Source organism: Muntiacus reevesi, chromosome 15, assembly GCF_963930625.1.
Source record: "Muntiacus reevesi chromosome 15, mMunRee1.1, whole genome shotgun sequence".
Classification (NCBI taxonomy): Eukaryota; Metazoa; Chordata; class Mammalia; order Artiodactyla; family Cervidae; genus Muntiacus; species Muntiacus reevesi.
In genome coordinates, this window is record NC_089263.1 from 22,484,380 (window position 1) to 22,501,189 (window position 16,810).

General features: G+C 43.9%; 1 protein-coding gene across 3 annotated transcripts in view; it reads right to left on the bottom strand.

The window, feature by feature from the left end:
* ADAMTSL3 (ADAMTS like 3) overlaps positions 1-16,810 on the bottom strand; it is a 361,288-nt gene that overhangs the window by 14,467 nt on the left and 330,011 nt on the right. For all 3 annotated transcript variants that reach the window (XM_065906671.1, XM_065906673.1, XM_065906672.1), the window contains exons 25-27: positions 16,151-16,334; positions 13,487-13,691; positions 6,943-7,043 (exon numbers count right to left, since the gene is read on the bottom strand). In XM_065906671.1, coding sequence (XP_065762743.1) covers positions 6,943-7,043; positions 13,487-13,691; positions 16,151-16,334 — 490 coding nt within the window. The remainder of the gene's footprint in view (positions 1-6,942; positions 7,044-13,486; positions 13,692-16,150; positions 16,335-16,810) is intronic.

The window sequence follows — 16,810 nt, forward strand, 5'->3', positions numbered from 1 at the left end:
AGCAATATTTTGATTAGCAAGTAGGGGGAAGACTCCATCAAAGGGTTTACTTAAGCAATATTGTCACATCAAACTGATTATAAGATTTATAAGAGGAAGAGGGATGAGGGTTTCCTGTTAAATGGAGGGTTTTTGTTTTCCCCTTATGGGGCCAAAAATTGGGTTCCTTTAGACAACAGGACAGAGATAGAGTACTCTTCAGCCATCCCTTATGTAGAGACCAACGTTTCTACTAAAAAGAATTGAACCAACATTCCAAGAATATTCAGAGGATACATTTTAAAAGATACCAAATTGTTGTATCTAAGAATGGCTGTCCTATCTTAAGAACTCTCCCACTATCTTTGTATAAATCATTCCAAGTTGACTTTTGTTTCCAGCCCACAGGACCTTAATTAATACAGCTACCTTTTCTGCTTCAATAGAAGATAGAGTCAGTGGGAAGTCAGAAGAAACTATTCAGTTTCCCTAAATACACAAGATGATACAGGAACATTGAGCTGGACACCAGTGAAGATGCTGAAATCCAAGAGGCTGGCCACTTGAGAACCCAGTAAAAGAATGCAAGATCGCTCCAGCAGAGAGCATTACTTCCTCATGGCCACGAATGGGACTGCAGATGGTGATGCCTGAGCTGGGGGGTTCACAGTCTGTGTACCAACACTGAGCACACAAGTGGAGCTCATATGTTTTTCTATGTAAAACATGAAAGCAGAAATGGCAGCAGAAATCACAAAGTAACCCTGTTTCTAGTCTTTCTCAATTTCTCATTCCTCTTCAGTCCAGCTCTGCTCCTGCCTCAAATAACCCCTTTCATCATCAGCCAGATGGCACTACTGATTCTGTAGGGCAATAGATTTCAAATCTGCCTTATTATCAGAAGTATGTAGGCAGCTTAAAAAAGATGTAGATTCAAAAAAGAATTAAAAAAAAAAAAAGACAAAAGAGATGTAGATTGCCAGCTTCCATTCTCTTCCAAAGATTCTAATTCATTAAGTCCCAAATTCTAATTCATTAAGTCCCAATTGAGAGCCCAAGAATCGTTATTTTAAAGAAAATTCCCATGGAATTCTGACTTGTTGCTGAGGTTAGGAATTACTGCTCTGGGGAGCTGTCTCGGTCCTCAGCATTTTCTCAGATCCTCATGTTGTCTTCTCACCTCTATGTGGGCTAGTTCTACCCTGATAATTCTCACTCCCTTTAAAGCTCTTTCCACAATAGAAGCCACACTTCTCAAACTCTTCCCAGGGTCAATAAAAGAGGCTAGCAGACACCCCGCTCACCACTGATTCTCTACCCATGGCCATGAATAACGTTCAGTTCAGTTCAGTTGCTCAGTCGTGTCAGACTCTTTGTGACCCCATGAATCACAGCACGCCAGGCCTCCCTGTCTATCACAAACTCCCGGAGTTTACTCAAACTCATGTCCATCGAGTCAGTGATGCCATCCATACATCTCATCCTCTGTCGCCCCCTTCTCCTCCTGCCCCCAATCTCTCCCAGCATCAGAGTCTTTTCCGATGAGTCAACTCTTCGCATGAGGTGGCCAAAGTATTGGAGTTTCAGCTTCAGCATCAGTTCTTCCAATGAACACCCAGGACTGATCTCCTTTAGGATGGACGAATAATGTTACTCCCTATTAAACACCCTCTAATATTTACTGAGGCCCTACTATGGCAACAGTGTCTCCAGCCTACCCACTGTATTGTAAAGTGAGATTTAATGCCTCACCTACCTTCAACGAGCCCACCCAGTCAGCAGAAGAGGTCTGTGGGGGACAGTGAGGCCAGTAAACTGCAAAAGAAACCCACCCACAGAAGCTCTCTAAACTAACCTAGTCTTGCTTCCATAAGCCACCAGATATTTGGGGAAAAGTAGCAACTTGGACTGCAAGGAGATCCAGCCAGTCTGTCCTAAAGGAGATTAGTCCTGGGTGTTCATTGGAAGAACTGATGCTGAAGCTGAAACTCCAGTACTTTGGCCACCCCATGTGAAGAGTTGACTCATTGGAAAATACCCTGATGCTGGGAGGGATTGGGGGCAGGAGGAGAAGGGGACGACAGAGGATGAGATGGTTGGATGGCATCACTGACTCGATGGACATGGGTTTGAGTAAACTCCGGGTGCTGGTGATGGACAGGGAGGCCTGGCGTGCTGCGATTCATGGGGTTGCAAAGAGTCAGACATGACTGAGTGACTGAACTGAACTGAACTGAACAGCATTAAAGAAAAGCACTAGGATTAAAGCTGAACAGCCAACCTTGGATGAAGCAGAAACAATAAAGAAAATAAAAGGCAGTTTGACTCTTTTTTTTCCTCCTTGGGTCAAGGAATTTGTCTTCTATTATTTCTTTTAAAAATGTCTCTCCTTTCAGTTCTTTTCCATATCTCTTTCTCCAAAACCCTACTTAGTCAGATACCCTCTTGGTAGATCTTTCCACACCTTGTTGTCCTCTCTATTATCATGAATATTTTTTTGCTTCCTGCTTTGGCTGCCAAAAAGTAGTTGGAAAGAGAATGGCATACTCAAGGAACTGAAAGAAGGACAGTGTGGCTGGAGCACAAAGAATGAGACAGAGTGAGGTCTTGGATGAGGCTGTGTAGGGAGGTGGAATTTGACTGTGCAATATTTTATAAGCCACATAGTCAATCTTTGCCCTAAGAAAAGTGAAGCCTCTGAAGTGTTGTTAATCTAGCAGGGAGATGGGTGTGGGGATGGTAAAATCAGATTTGCATTTTGGAATCGATTACTCTGGTTACAGTATGGAGCCTGGGTTAGAAAGGATCATGGGTGGATGGAGGGAGATTAGTAGGATGGCTTGGCCAAACAGATTGGTGGTAAAGAAGGAAAGAAGTGGATCGGTGAGAGAAAAAAACACAAAGAGCCAAAAGTCATACAAAACAGAAAAGTACAAAATACATTAAGATATCAATTTTCATCCATCAGATTGGCAAAATTTTTACAACACTGGAAATCTATATAAAGTTGGTAGAAAGGGGGACTCTCATATACTGTTGGTAGAGACATTTTGATGGTAATTTAGCAGTATCCAGATGAGCATGTCAGTCAATTTAAGTCCATATCTAAAATCTATCCTATAAGAGTATTACCCTTTAGGCATAAAGATATATATTCCAGGATGTTTACAGCAGCATTTGTTTGCAATAGTAAAAAATGGAAACAATTAAATGTCCATCAGCAATAGGCAAGAATGAGGTAATAGTAAAAACAACAATTTAAAAAGAATGAAGTGACCCTTATGTACTCAGATGGGGAAAAGTCAATAACATATTGATCAGTAGGATAAAAAGCAAGTTTCATAAAAAATATGTCTGGTTTATTATAAAGAAAGGACAAACCACATGTGTTTGTAATATAAATATATCTTTGAGCATGCAAAGTAAAACATCTCTGATGATACATATCAATCAGTGTGTGGTCTCTATCTTCTGAACAAAATTGGAAACTAGGTTTTCTGTTGAGAATCAGGGTGGCTGTTCTGAACATTTTCCATTCAAGGAGAATGGTTCTGGATGAAATTGTGTTGGGAATAGGAAATGCAGCTGACACTACATCGACAAAACATAGTGATGGCTCAAAATGGAAACTGAGCCAATGGTCAGGGTCATCTCATTTTCCCCAGCAACTCATGATGTGGAGGGGGAAGGAAGAGCCATAGAGTGAGCATCTGCTATGATTCAGGCTGCTAAGTGCTTCACACTAAACCAGTTAATCAAAACCTCCCAGGCACAAGACAATCTACAGAATGGGAGAAAATATTTGCAAGTGACACAACCAATAAGGGCTTAATTTCCAAGATGTACAAAGAGCTCATACAACTCAACAACAACAATAAAAAAAACCTATCCAAAAATAGGAAGAAGACCTAAATAGACAGTTCTCCAAAAAAAGAAATACAGATGGCCAATAAACACAGGAAAAGGTACTCAACATCCCTAATTACTAGAGAAATGCAAATCAAAATTACAGTGAGGAACTACCTCACACCAGTCAGAATGACCATCATTAAAGAGTCTACAAATAAATGCTAGAGAGGGTGTGGAGAAAAGGGAACCCTCTTACCCTGCTAGTGGGAATGTGCACAGGTGCAGCCACTGTGGAAAACAGTACAGAGGTTCCTCAGAAAACTAACAAGAGTTACCATATGATCCAGCAATCCCACTCCAGGGTATAAAATGGACAAACTAAAAATCAAAAGGATACATGCATCCTGATGTTCACAGCATCACTATTCACACAACCAGACATGGAAATGACCTAAGTGTCCACTGACAGAGGAATGGATGAGGATGTACATATATATATACAATGGATATATATATATATATACAATGGAAATATATATATACATATATATATATATAATGGAATACTACTCAACCACAAAAAAGGATGGAATAATGCCATCTGCAGTGACATGGATGCAACCAGACATTATCATACTAAGTGAGATGTCAGAAAAAGAAAGACAAATACTATGTGATATCACTTATGAGTGGGATCTAAACAATGACACAAATGAACCTACATATGAAACAGAAACAGAATTAGTGACAGAACAGACTGGTGTTTGCCAAAGGAGAGGAGGTTGGGGGAGGGACTGAGTGGGAGGCTGGTGTTAGCAGATGTAATCTTTTATATACAGCATGGATAAATAAGTTCCTAATGTGTAGCACAGAGAACTACATTCAATATCCTATGATAAACTATAATGGAGAAGAATTTTAAAAAAGAATGTGTATATATGTATAACTAAATCACTTGGCTGTAGAGCAGAAATTAACACACACTTGCGTCAGTCAACAACACTTCAATTAAAAAACAACTTCCCAACCATAATTTGACATGGACAGTAATACCCCATTGAAGATTAGGAGCTCAGAAAGTTCAAAGTTACACCAAGAAGAGAGTGGCAGAACTCCAGATTCCATTGGTGGCCCTCTCGGCTCTCTCCTCACTTTCTCTGGCTGAAGCATGTTCCCCTAGGGTGGTGGAGCCGCCAGACAGAAGGCATCTGGATCTCAGAGTGACCTCAGGGAGCAGAGCTCTTCTACCCCCTAAACCATCTACCAGTTCAGACTTTTATACTGGACAGAAGCAATCTTCTTGTGTAAGCCCCTCAACAAGATAACAGTTTACTTTATTCTCTGTCAACCCACTGTCCTAACATCCTAATCAAACAGTTTCTAAACAGAGGAATAAATTTAGAATAATTGAAAACACTAGGATCCAGATTTAATCTGTAAATTAAAGAGAACTGACGAATTTGGAAAACTCAGCAGTGGCCATGGGACTGGAAAAGGTCAGTTTTCATTGCAATCCAAAAGAAGGGCAATGCCAAAGAATGTTTAAACTATTGTACAATTGTGCTCATTTCACATGCTAGGAAGGTTATGCTCAAAATCCTTCAAGATAGTCTTTAGTAATCTGTGAACTGAGAACTTCCAGATGTACAGGTTTGGTTTCGAAGAGGCAGAGGAACCAGACATTGAATTGCCAACATTCACTGGATCATAGAGAAACCAAGGGAATTCCAGAAAAACTACTTTTGCTTTCCTGGTAGCTCAGACAGTAAAGAATGTGCCTGTAATGCAAGAGACTCGGTTCGATCCCTGGGTCAGGAAGATCCTCTGGAGAAGGGAATGACAGCCCACTCCAGTATTCTTGCCTGGAAAACCCCACAGGCAGAGAAGCCTGGCAAGCTACAGGCCATGGGGTCACAAAGAGTCGCACATGACCGAGTGACTGAGATTTCTTCTTCTTTGCTTCATCGACTATGCTAAAGCCTTTGATTGTGCAGATCACGTGGATCACAACGACCTGTGGAAAATTCCAAAAAGAGAAGGGAATACCAGACCACCTTACCTGTCTCCTGAGAAGCCTGTAAGTGAGTCAAGAAGTAATAGAAAGAACATGAAACAACAGACGGGTTCTAAATTGGGAAAGGAGGACGTCAAGGGTGTATATTGTCACCCTGCTTCCTTAACTTATACATAGAGTCCATCATCCAAAATGCCAGGCTGGATGAAGTACAAGCTGGGATCAACATTGCTGGGAGACATATCAACAACCTCAGATATGCAGAGGATACCACTCCACTCTAACGGCAGAAAGTGAAGAGGAACTGAAGAACCTCCTGATAAGGATGAGAGAGCAGAGTGAAAAAGCTGGCTTGAAACTCGACATTCAAAAGCCTAATAAGATCATCGTGTCCAGTCTCATCACTTCATGCCAAATAGAAGGGGAAAAGTGAAAGCAGTGACAGATTTTCTTTTCTCAGGCTCCCAAATCACTGTGGATGATGACTGCAGTCATGAAATTAAAAGATGCTTGCTCCTTTGAAGGAAAGCTATGACAAACCTAGACAGCATATTAAGAAGTGGAAACATCACCTTGCCAAAAAAGTCCGTAAAGTCAAAGCTATAGTTTTTCCAGTAGTCACATACCGATGTGAGAACTGGACTGTAAAGAAGGCTGAGCACTGAAGAAGTGATGGTTTCAAATTGCAATGTTTTTCAAGGGAAGACTCTTTTGAGTCCCTTGGATTGCAAGGAGATCAAACCAATTAACCAATTTCCTAAAGGAAACCAATTTCCTAAAGGAAATCAAGGTGATGAGATGGTTAGAAAGAATCACCGATTCAATGGACATGAATTTGAGCAATCTTCAGGAGATCTGAAGGACAGGGCTTCCCTACAGACTGCATGCTGCAGTCCATGGGGTTGCAAAGAATCAAACATGCCTCTGCGATGGAACAGCAAGAGTATAACATACACCATGGAGGATGGCACCATAAGAAATCATAATTGAACTGTGCATTATGAGAGGTAGTGTACGGGAGGGATGATGCCATTTTCAGACATCATAGTGCTTATCTGAGGTGGGAGAGGTTGTGTGCTGCCCTAGGGTGGGGCCAGTACCTCTTTGTGTCATCACAGCCGGACTCAGAACTGTTGGGGTGCTGACAAATTATGTGATGCTGCTGCATCCTTACAATGCGACCCAGGCAACGTCCAGGACACTGAAACGAAAGCACAGTGCAGTATAAACAATCTTGTGAGAAACTTCCCTGCTGGTCTACTGGTGAAGACTCTGTGTTCCCGACACAGGGAGCACGGGTTCAATCCCTGGGTGGGGAATTAAGATCCCGAAGGTGGTGAAGCATGGCAAAAATAAATAAAGACTGATCTTAAAAAATTAGAAAACAACCTTGTGAGCTCATCGTGCTGGGGTACCCAAACCATGTGCTGTGGCAGCGTTGCCAGAGGCCAGCTACAGGGGGTTAGTTGGCTGAAGGAAAGTTGTTCAGTTGCTCAACTGTTTCCGATTCTTTGTAACCCCATGAACTGCAGCAGGCCAGACTTCCCTGTACTTCACCATCTCCCGGAGTTTGTTCAAATTCTTGTCCATTGAGTTGATGATGCCATCCAACCACCTCATCCTCTGTTGCCCCCTTCACCTCCTCCTGCCCTCAATCTTTTCCAGTATCAGTGTCTTTTCCAATGAATCAGCTCTTTCCATTAGTGGCCAATGTATTGGAGCTTCAGCTTCAGCATCGGTCCTTCCAGCAAGTATTCCGAGAAGGTAGGAAGGAGGGAAGCCCAGCTGTAAGGATCAGATTGCCCTCCTTCAGAGCCAAATAGCTACCTAAGTTTCCTTTCATCCTCTTTTCCTCCTCAGAAACTGAGACTACCCCTGGGGAGAAGGAGTGAAAAGCACAGGGCCAATCCCTAATTGACCAGGTTAACGTTCAGAAATCACTGTGCTTAAAAAAATTAAGAGCATATGCTACAGCCAAGTTTGTGCTTTCCTGCTTAGAGCAAAAATGGAGGCTTGTGTGTAGGGGTGAGCTGAATTACAGGAAAAAAAATTAACATTCAGCTCTTAAATTTTTCTGTACTAATAACCCATATCAATTTTTTCTTGTCATTTGTTTTATGCTTGAAAAGGTCTTCCCATCCTGGTAGTTCTATTCCAGTTTAATGACTACACTTAAGCACTTTAACCAAGGCAGAATTTATTCTGTTGTATGCTGTGAGTTTGGGCTCTCATTTTATTTATTCCTCTTAAATTAGTTGACCACTTTCTCTCTTATACAATTGCTTTTTAAATTTTTCCAACAACATTATTGAGATACAATTCACATAGCCTGAAAGTCACTGTTCAATGTATACAGTTTACAGTAAGTCCCCTACATATGAACCTTCAAGTTGAGAACTTTCAAAGATGCAAATGTACTCCTGTATGTCAGCTATTGTAACTGTACTACTGTACTTTTCCAAGGTCCTGTAATGTAAGATGAAGAATGTTTCATTTTGTGTTTGCTTTTTATGTGTTATTTGTGTGAAAAGTATCACAAACCTATTACAGTGCAGTACTCTATAGCCAATTGGGTTTGTTGGGTACCTAGGCTAACCTTGTTGGACTTACAAACAGGCCTATAAACAAGTTCCCTTTCATGTATATGATTTTTAAATATTTTCTCCCACTCTGTGGGCTGTCCACTTTCTTGATCACATCCCTTATAGCAACAAAGCTTTAAATTTTCATGTAGTCCCATTTATCTATTTTTGTTGTTGTTGTAGCTTGTTTTTCGCATCATATCTGAGAAACTGTCTCCTAATCCAAAGCATGAAGATGTATGGCTACAGAGTTTCTTCCAAGGGCTTTATTGCTCTAGCTCCTAAATTTAGGTCTCTGATAAATTTTGAGTTAATGCTTTGTACACCTTATATGCTAGGAGTCCAAGTTCATTCTTTTGCATTTGCATATTCAGTTGTCCTTCACCAATGAGGAAGAAATTGTTCTTCCCTCATTGAATTGGTATTGTCACTCTTGTAGAAAATCAATTGACATAGATATATGAATTTATTTCTAGACTTCCAATTCAATTTCATCAATCTATGTGTCTATGCTGTTAGCACCATGTCATTGTTCAGTCACTAAGTCACATCGGACTCTTTGCAATCCCATGGTCAGTGTGGACTGCAGCCGGCCAGACTCCCCTGTCCGAGAGATTTCCCAGGCAAGAACACTGGAGTGAGTAGATCCAGGGATCAAACCCGCGTCTCCTGCATTAGCGGGTGGGTTCTTTACTCCTGAGCCACCAAGGAAGACCATGTTAGTACTGCACTGTCTTGATTATTATTGTCTTGTAGTCAGTTTTGAAACTGACATGTCTGAGCCCTCTAACTTTGTTCTTTCTCTAGATTGCTTTGGCTATCCTGGGTCCTTTATATTTCCATATGAATTTTAGGATGAGCTTGTCAATTTCTGCAAAGAAGCTGGTTTTTTTTTTTTTTGCTTTGGGATTTTTATTTTTTATTTATTTTTATTACTTTACAATATTGTAGTGGCTAATACTTTACAATATTGTAGTGGTTTTTGCCATACATTGACATGAATCAGCCATGGATTTACATGTATTCCCCATCCTGATCCCCCCTCCACCTCCCTCTCCACCCGATCCCTCTGGGTCTTCCCAGAGCACCAGCCCCAAGCACTTGTCTCATGCATCCAACCTGGGCTGGTGATCTGTTTCTCCCTTGATAATATACATGTTTCGATGCTGTTCTCTCTAAACATCCCACCCTTGCCTTCTCCCACAGAGTCCAAAAGTCTGTTCTGTACCTCTGTGTCTCTTTTTCTGTTTTGCATATAGGGTTATCATTACCATCTTTCTAAATTCCATATATATGTGTTGGTATACTGTATTGGTCTTTATCTTTCTGGCTTACTTCACTCTGTATAATGGGCTCCAGTTTCATCCATCTCATTAGAACTGTTCAAATGAATTTGTTTTAATGGCTGAGTAATATTCCACAGTATATATGTACCACAGAAAAGTTGGGGTCTTGACGGGGACTGTGTTGAATCTGTAGATCAATTTACTGTCATGTGAATAATATTAAGTGTTTTTATCCATAAATATACAATGCCGTTTCATTTAGTTAGGTCTTCTTTAACAGTCCTTGGGCTTCCTTGGTGGCTCAGACGGTAAAGAATCTACCTGCATTGCAGAAGACCTGGGTTCAATCCTCAGGTTGCGGAAATTCCCTGGAGAAGAGAATGGCTACCCACTCCAGTATTCATGCCTGGAGGATGCCATGGGTACAGGAGATTAGCAGGCTACAGTCTATGGGGTCATAAAGAGTCGGACACAACGGAGCAATCAACACATTCTTTAATGTCCTTAAAAAAAAACTTTCTATAGTTTTATAGTGTTCATTTAAAAAAAACTCTTCTTCCCTCTATGATTAACTGCTTTTGGACTTTAAACCCATTTTAAATGGGTCTGTTTCAGGACTTTTATCATACTGCACGACCTAAGTGTGTTCTGCACTGATGCTGCATTGTTTTACTTAACAACAGCTTTGCAGGACACTCCGACATCAGATTAGGAAAGTCTTTCTATACTCTTATCGATTTGTTTTTCTGAAAATCTCTTGTCCTCACTCACTCTCCCATATGAATTTCAAAATCATATAAGGTTCCGAGAAAAGAATTCTATGGCAATTTGAATTGGAAGTACATGTTCTGGTTCATTTAAGGGAATGGGCTCCTTTATAGCACTCACATTACCTTTACTTATCCAAATTTTCTGTTATGTGTTTCAACAATATGTTGTATTTTTCCTTATGGGTTCGGCGAGGATTAGTTTTATGTGTCACTTCTCAACCGTACCTGGCGAAGTGACATTTTAATGAGGTTTGGACTTTGAATTGATGTTTGAATGGTTTAAGAATTCTGAGGATGTTGATGTAAAAGAACAAAACTAGAACATTTCCTAACACCATATACAAAGATAAACTCAAAATGGATTAAAGCCCTAAATGTAAGGTCAGAGACTATAAAACTCTTAGAGGAAAGCATAGACAGAACACTCGGTGACCTAAATCAAAGCAACAACTTCTATGACCCGCTTCCTAGAGGACGCTTTGCTAAAGTTAAGTCGGCCTGGTATGTTGTGACTGGGACCAAGGTGGCCATTAAGGTCATAAAAAAATGGAAACAGAGCTTCTCCAGCCTCCAAGAGTTCTTTCGTGAGATAAACAGTATGAAGCTGCTAGACCATGAAAACATCGCGAAACTCCTCGATGTCATTGACACGGAAGATTCTACCATCATGGTTATGGAATACATGCGCGGGGGAGGCATGCGCACCTCCCTGGATGAGCAGGGCTGCATGACCGAGAAGGAGGCCCAGCGCCCCTTCCGGCCGCTCCTATCGGCCCTGAACCACGGCCACGAGCGCGGCACCGTGCACCGGGACCTGAAACCGAGCAACTTGCTCCTTGTTGCTGACCAAATGTGAAGATTGCAGACTTCAGTCTGAGCAACAAATACCACCCTGGAGAGAAGCTGAACACATTCTGCAGCAGCCCTGCCTACGCAGCCCCTGAGGTATTCCTGGGGTCGATGTACTTAGGCCCGCCCGTGGATGTGTGGAGCCTTGGCGTCATCCTGTACGTCATGGTGACTGGGTACGAACCCTTCCAAGGAGGAGATTACCGGGAGATGAGGCAGAGTGTGCTCACAGGGCATTATTATGTGCCTGACTTCCTATCATATGAAATAAGAACATTAATAACAAGCATGCTGACCCTCAATCCAACGGACAGAGCTACTTTACACCATCTTCGGCAGCATCCATGGGTCTAGATGGATAAGGAGCCACTCCAGCTGCTCTGTGAAGAGGACTCGGAGGTGACAGTGCAGAAGCTTCTGGGCTCTAGGTGGGCTGAAAGCCAGAGTTCAGAAAGCCTGAGCTTGAATAGACCCAGGGTGGGGTCCCAGTCCATCTTTGTGAAGCCCTCCCTTGCCATGAAGGACTTCACCATCCAAAAACTCCAGCCTCCAAGCCCTGAGCTTCCCACCATCATACCAGCCTGGCTCTTCCTGAGGGAGACCATTCGGATACCAGAGACAACCCACAAGTCAGATGAGATCACTGACCCTACCACTCCCCTACCTACCCCATCTTCCTGGTGTGACCATGGGGCCTGACTCTCGGGGCATGAGCGATATCTGCTGCACAGGAGGCACCCGAGACACCAGCAGCATCCAAGACATCAGTGGCACCCATGACACCTGAGACACCAGCGGCATGGGAGATACCTGTGATACCCGCGACAAGAGCGGCACCTGTGACACCAGCGACAGCCGTGACAACAGCGACAGCCATGAGAAGAGTGACACCCATGACACCAGCAGCACCCGGGACACCCGAGACACCAATGATACTCATGACACCCATGGCAAGAGCAGCACCCAGGAAAAGAACAGCACCCGAGACACCAGCAGCACCCGGGACAAGAGTGGCCCCTGAGACACCCACGGTACCCATGACATCAGCAGCAAAGCCCCAGAGGGAAACCACTACCCCCTGAGTGTGGCCAACACCACCGGAAGCTCTGACCAAGCTGGGCAGTCCCACTCCCCAGCCACTCCCTCTCGCCTCAGCAAGAAAAAGAGGGAATATGGAGGTTTATAAGAAAACATTGCTATTGTGGACTCCCCAGCAAAACCCGCACAAGTAAAATAGGCCCAGAACAACCCATGGATGACTGACCAAGACAAAAGGAGCCCTGCTGAACTCCCTGGGACCCAGTCAAGTGGACTATGGGATTCAAATCCAGCACCTCCATGGCCTTTAGGAACCCTGGCCAGCTCAGAGGATGGTCTGAAGCAGCCTGGGAGACCAGAAGAGGCGTCACCCTGACCCAGCTGCCCCTCCTCTGCCACTGGGTGAAACTTCACAGACTGGACTGTCCCCCGGGGCATGTCCCCCTTCCCCCGCACTCCCCCCTTCCATGTTGGTGGTGGAGTGGATAGTTCTTGCCAACTCCTTGGTTCTTCAGATTTTTAATAAACTTTATTTCTCCAGAAAGATGTATCTCTGTCTGTTTTGCATCCTCTCCAGTTAGAGAAGTGTGTAGTCATGTAGGACTTGGAGTTAATGACCTAAGAATTAGCACAATGACTCTCAAGAGCAACAACTGCTGCACTGCAGGGCAGAAATGCAGAGTGAGTGTATTATTCTCCCACACTGACAATACTGAACATTTTCAGAAGGGCCGGGGGGAACTTTTGATCTCTGCAGCCTGTGTTAATCATGACCAGGAAGTCTAGGATAGGATATTAAGTCCCCTGAACCAGCTGGTGGGTGGTGTGGTCAGCTCCCTGTGCAGATGAGTTTCCTGAATGTCCTGCAGCAGTCTGTGCTCTCCTCTCCCCTGTGGGGAGGGGCCCTGATGGGTGGGGTTTTGTTACACTATTGCTTGTTTTATGTCCTGGCCTCATGGCATGTGGGATCTTAGTTCCCTGACCAGGGATGGAGCCCACATCCCTTGCATTGGAAGGCAAAGTCCTAACACTGGACTGACAGGGGAAGTGCCTTTTTGGACATGTGGGTTTGACCACAGGAACTGGATGATTTTAAAACACTAGATTCGTCAGCATTACCTGGTTCCCTTGTTCAACGAGCCCTTGAACACAGGGGTGACTGGAACAGGGTCTTCTCCCCAGAGGCCTGTCTCTGGGGATGCACACTCTCGGCGGCAATGCCTGCACCGTTCCATTGGCTCTTGTGCGCTTACATGTCACTTGCCGACTGCGGAATCCTTCACCACAAGACACAGAGCACTCTGACCACGTGCCTGTGAGCCACCTAAGAACAAAAACTACAGGAGCTTAGTAGGACAGTCCCTATGGGAACTGTCTTCCAAAGAGAAAGCCCATCCTAGCAGTATGACTGTTTCAGGGCGGACACATGTCTCTGGGAGTGGGCAGCAGCACAGTAACTCCCAGCCATACTCTAAGATTTCCTTTCACTCAGAAGCAACAGAATCACTGTGTAGAGAGCATAGCATCGGGGTGGGATAAAGTCATCCTCAGGGATGTAAGAGCCATCAGCTGTGTGGCCTCAGAGAGCAGAGCTAGGGCAAAAGTATGTGGAAATTTTGGAAAGGTGACTTTCAACTCATTGAAACCAAAGGGAGGAAAAAAGGAGGTGGCACCTGTGTGCTCCTTGTTGTTGGTTTTGTTTGGTCGCTCAGATGTGTCTGATTCTTACAACCTCATGGGTTGTAGCCCACCAGACTCCTCTGTCCGTGGGAGTTCCCAAGCAAGGATACTGGAGTGGGTTGCTATCTCCTCCCCTAGAGGATCTTCCCAAGCCAGGGATCGAACCCGTCTCCTGCAGCTCCTGCATTGGCAGGCAGATTCTTTACCACTAGTGCCATCTGGGAAGATGAACTGGGAGACTGGGATTGACATATATACACTACTATGTATAAAACAGATAACTGATGAAAGGCTACTGTATTGCACAGGGAACTCAGGGTGCTGTGGTGACTAAATGGGAAGGAAATCCAAAAAAAAGGGGATATGTATACATGTGACTGATTAACTTTGCTGTACAGTAGAAACACATCGTAAACCAACTATCCTCCAGTAAAAAATAAATAAAAGATGTTTCTGCTTATAGAGTGGACAAGGCACTCTAGAGAAGAGACAAAACTCAGGAGGCTCTTGATGTGGCCCTTATGAGAAATGACAAAGACATTGGGAACAGTGGGAAACTGACAGGAATGCATGGAAGTGAGAGGAAAGGGGGGGTGGTAGCTTAGGATGTAGTCATTGTGATCTGGAACACTAACTAGGGGCAGATCAGATTTGGTGGAGATTATAAGTTTGATTTTGGATACTTTTAAAATTATTGATTTGTGTCATCTATGATATCAAAAGGTTATTAATGGCTTTACCCCTGGGGATGCAGATGATACCACTCTAATGACAGAAAGTGAAGAGGAACTAAAGAGTCTCTTGATGAGGGTGAAGGAGCAGAGTGAAAGAGCCAGCTTAAGACTACATAGTTAAAAAAAAAACAAAACTAAGATCATGGCATCTGGCTGCATCGCTGCATGGCAAATAAAAGGGGGAAAGGTGGAAGTAGTGACAGATTTCCTCTTCTTGGGCTCCAAAATCACTGTGGATGGTGACTGTAGCCATGAAATCAGAAGACGATTGCTTCTTGCCAGGAAAATGATGAGAAACCTAGACAGTGTGTTGAAAAGCAGAGACATTATTGCTCTGCCTACAAAGGTCCGTATAGTCAAGACTGTGGTCTTCCCAGTGGGTATGTACAGTTGTGAGAGCTGGACTACAAACAAGGCAGAACACCAAAGAAGTGATGCCTTTGAACTGTGGTGCTGGAGAAGACTCCTGAAAGTCCTTTGGACGGCAAGGATATCAAACCAGTCAATCTTAAGGGAGATCAATCTGAATATTCACTGGAGAGACTAATGCTGAAGCTGAAGCTCCAGCATTTTGGCCACCTGATGAGAACAGATGACTCATTGGAAAAGTCTTTGATGCTGGCAAAGATGTAGGGCAGAAGGAGAAGAGGACATTAGAGGATGAGATGCTAGATGGCATCACCAATGCAATGAACATGAACTTGGGCAAACTCCTATGGTGAGGGGCAGGAGGCCTGGCGTGCTGCAGTCTATGGGATCACAAAGCGTCAGACATGACAGGCGAGTGAATAACACCACCACTCGTGGGGGTAGAGTCTAAGGCATGGTGCTTTCCACGATTGCCTCTTGTGATGCTGGCCCACTGCCATATCTCTGAGGTGAACCCATGAAGTCATCTTCCCTGTGCTCTTAAGGTCCATTGTGAGTGCAGGGAGCAGTTGAGAGTGGCAATTAAGACCAGAAGCTCTGAAATCAGGCTAACCCAATTTGAAGTCTGGCCCTCATAACTGTGTGGCCTAGGGGTGTTTTTCCAACTGTATGATACAGAATGAACAACACTGGAGACATCCTTGGAGGTCCAGCGGTTAAGACTCTGAGCTTCCGGTGCAGGGGACTTGGGTTCAATCCCTGGTTCGTTACGTGGTGTAGCATAACCAAAGAAATAAAATAAAATAAATGTTTTAAACAAGAAAATGAACAATATTGACTTGATAGGTGACTGTGAAATGATCCATATAAACTATTTAGCTGAGCACCTAGTATAGTCCACATAAAACAAATCTTAGTGGTTGAGTTATTCAGTCCAAATTACTGTGCATTTTAAAACAAGTGAAACGCTTAGCAAGGAGAAAAGAGTGACTGCACACACCTCGGGGGGCAGTCCCGGATGTTACAGGGCTGGAATGCAGCCTGTGGCTTCCGGAGCTGGTCACAGAAGGCCTCGCTCACTTCCTGCCCGTTGGCCATCAGGCACTGGGGTCTCTGAACTTGGGCTCCCAAGTGGCCGCATGTGGCAGAACAATGAGTCCAGTTGCCAAGCTCCCAGAAAGTCTCTGCAGAAAGAAAAGGAATGTCACAGATGGCCGCCGGAGGAAAAGGGATGATGGGCTAGAGACAACCCGGCCAAAGACAACTATGAGCTGCTTGCTGGTTAGCTGCCCGTCGGGCTCTCTGAGCAGCACACAGAGAATCTGCCATCAGATGGGGTAAAGGGGTCCTTTAAATCTCATTTTCCCTTGACTAGCCCGTTGTCAAAACTGCGGGGGGTTATTACAGCCAGGATGGAGCTGTTGGTCCTGCAGCTGGACTGGAACCCAGTGTGTCTGATGCCAAATCTAACTCTTTCAAAATACTCCTCACATTTCACAAAGGCCCCTTGACAGTTTAAGGCAAGACATACAGCCTGGGAAAGGGGTTGTCTCAGGCCAGCCAGATCTGCCAGAAAAGCCCCAGAGAAGGAGGAGAAACTCTGTGCAGTTGGCCAGCTTCTCAAGACTCTCCAAGCAGAGCCAAGAGGACAAGAGAGGAG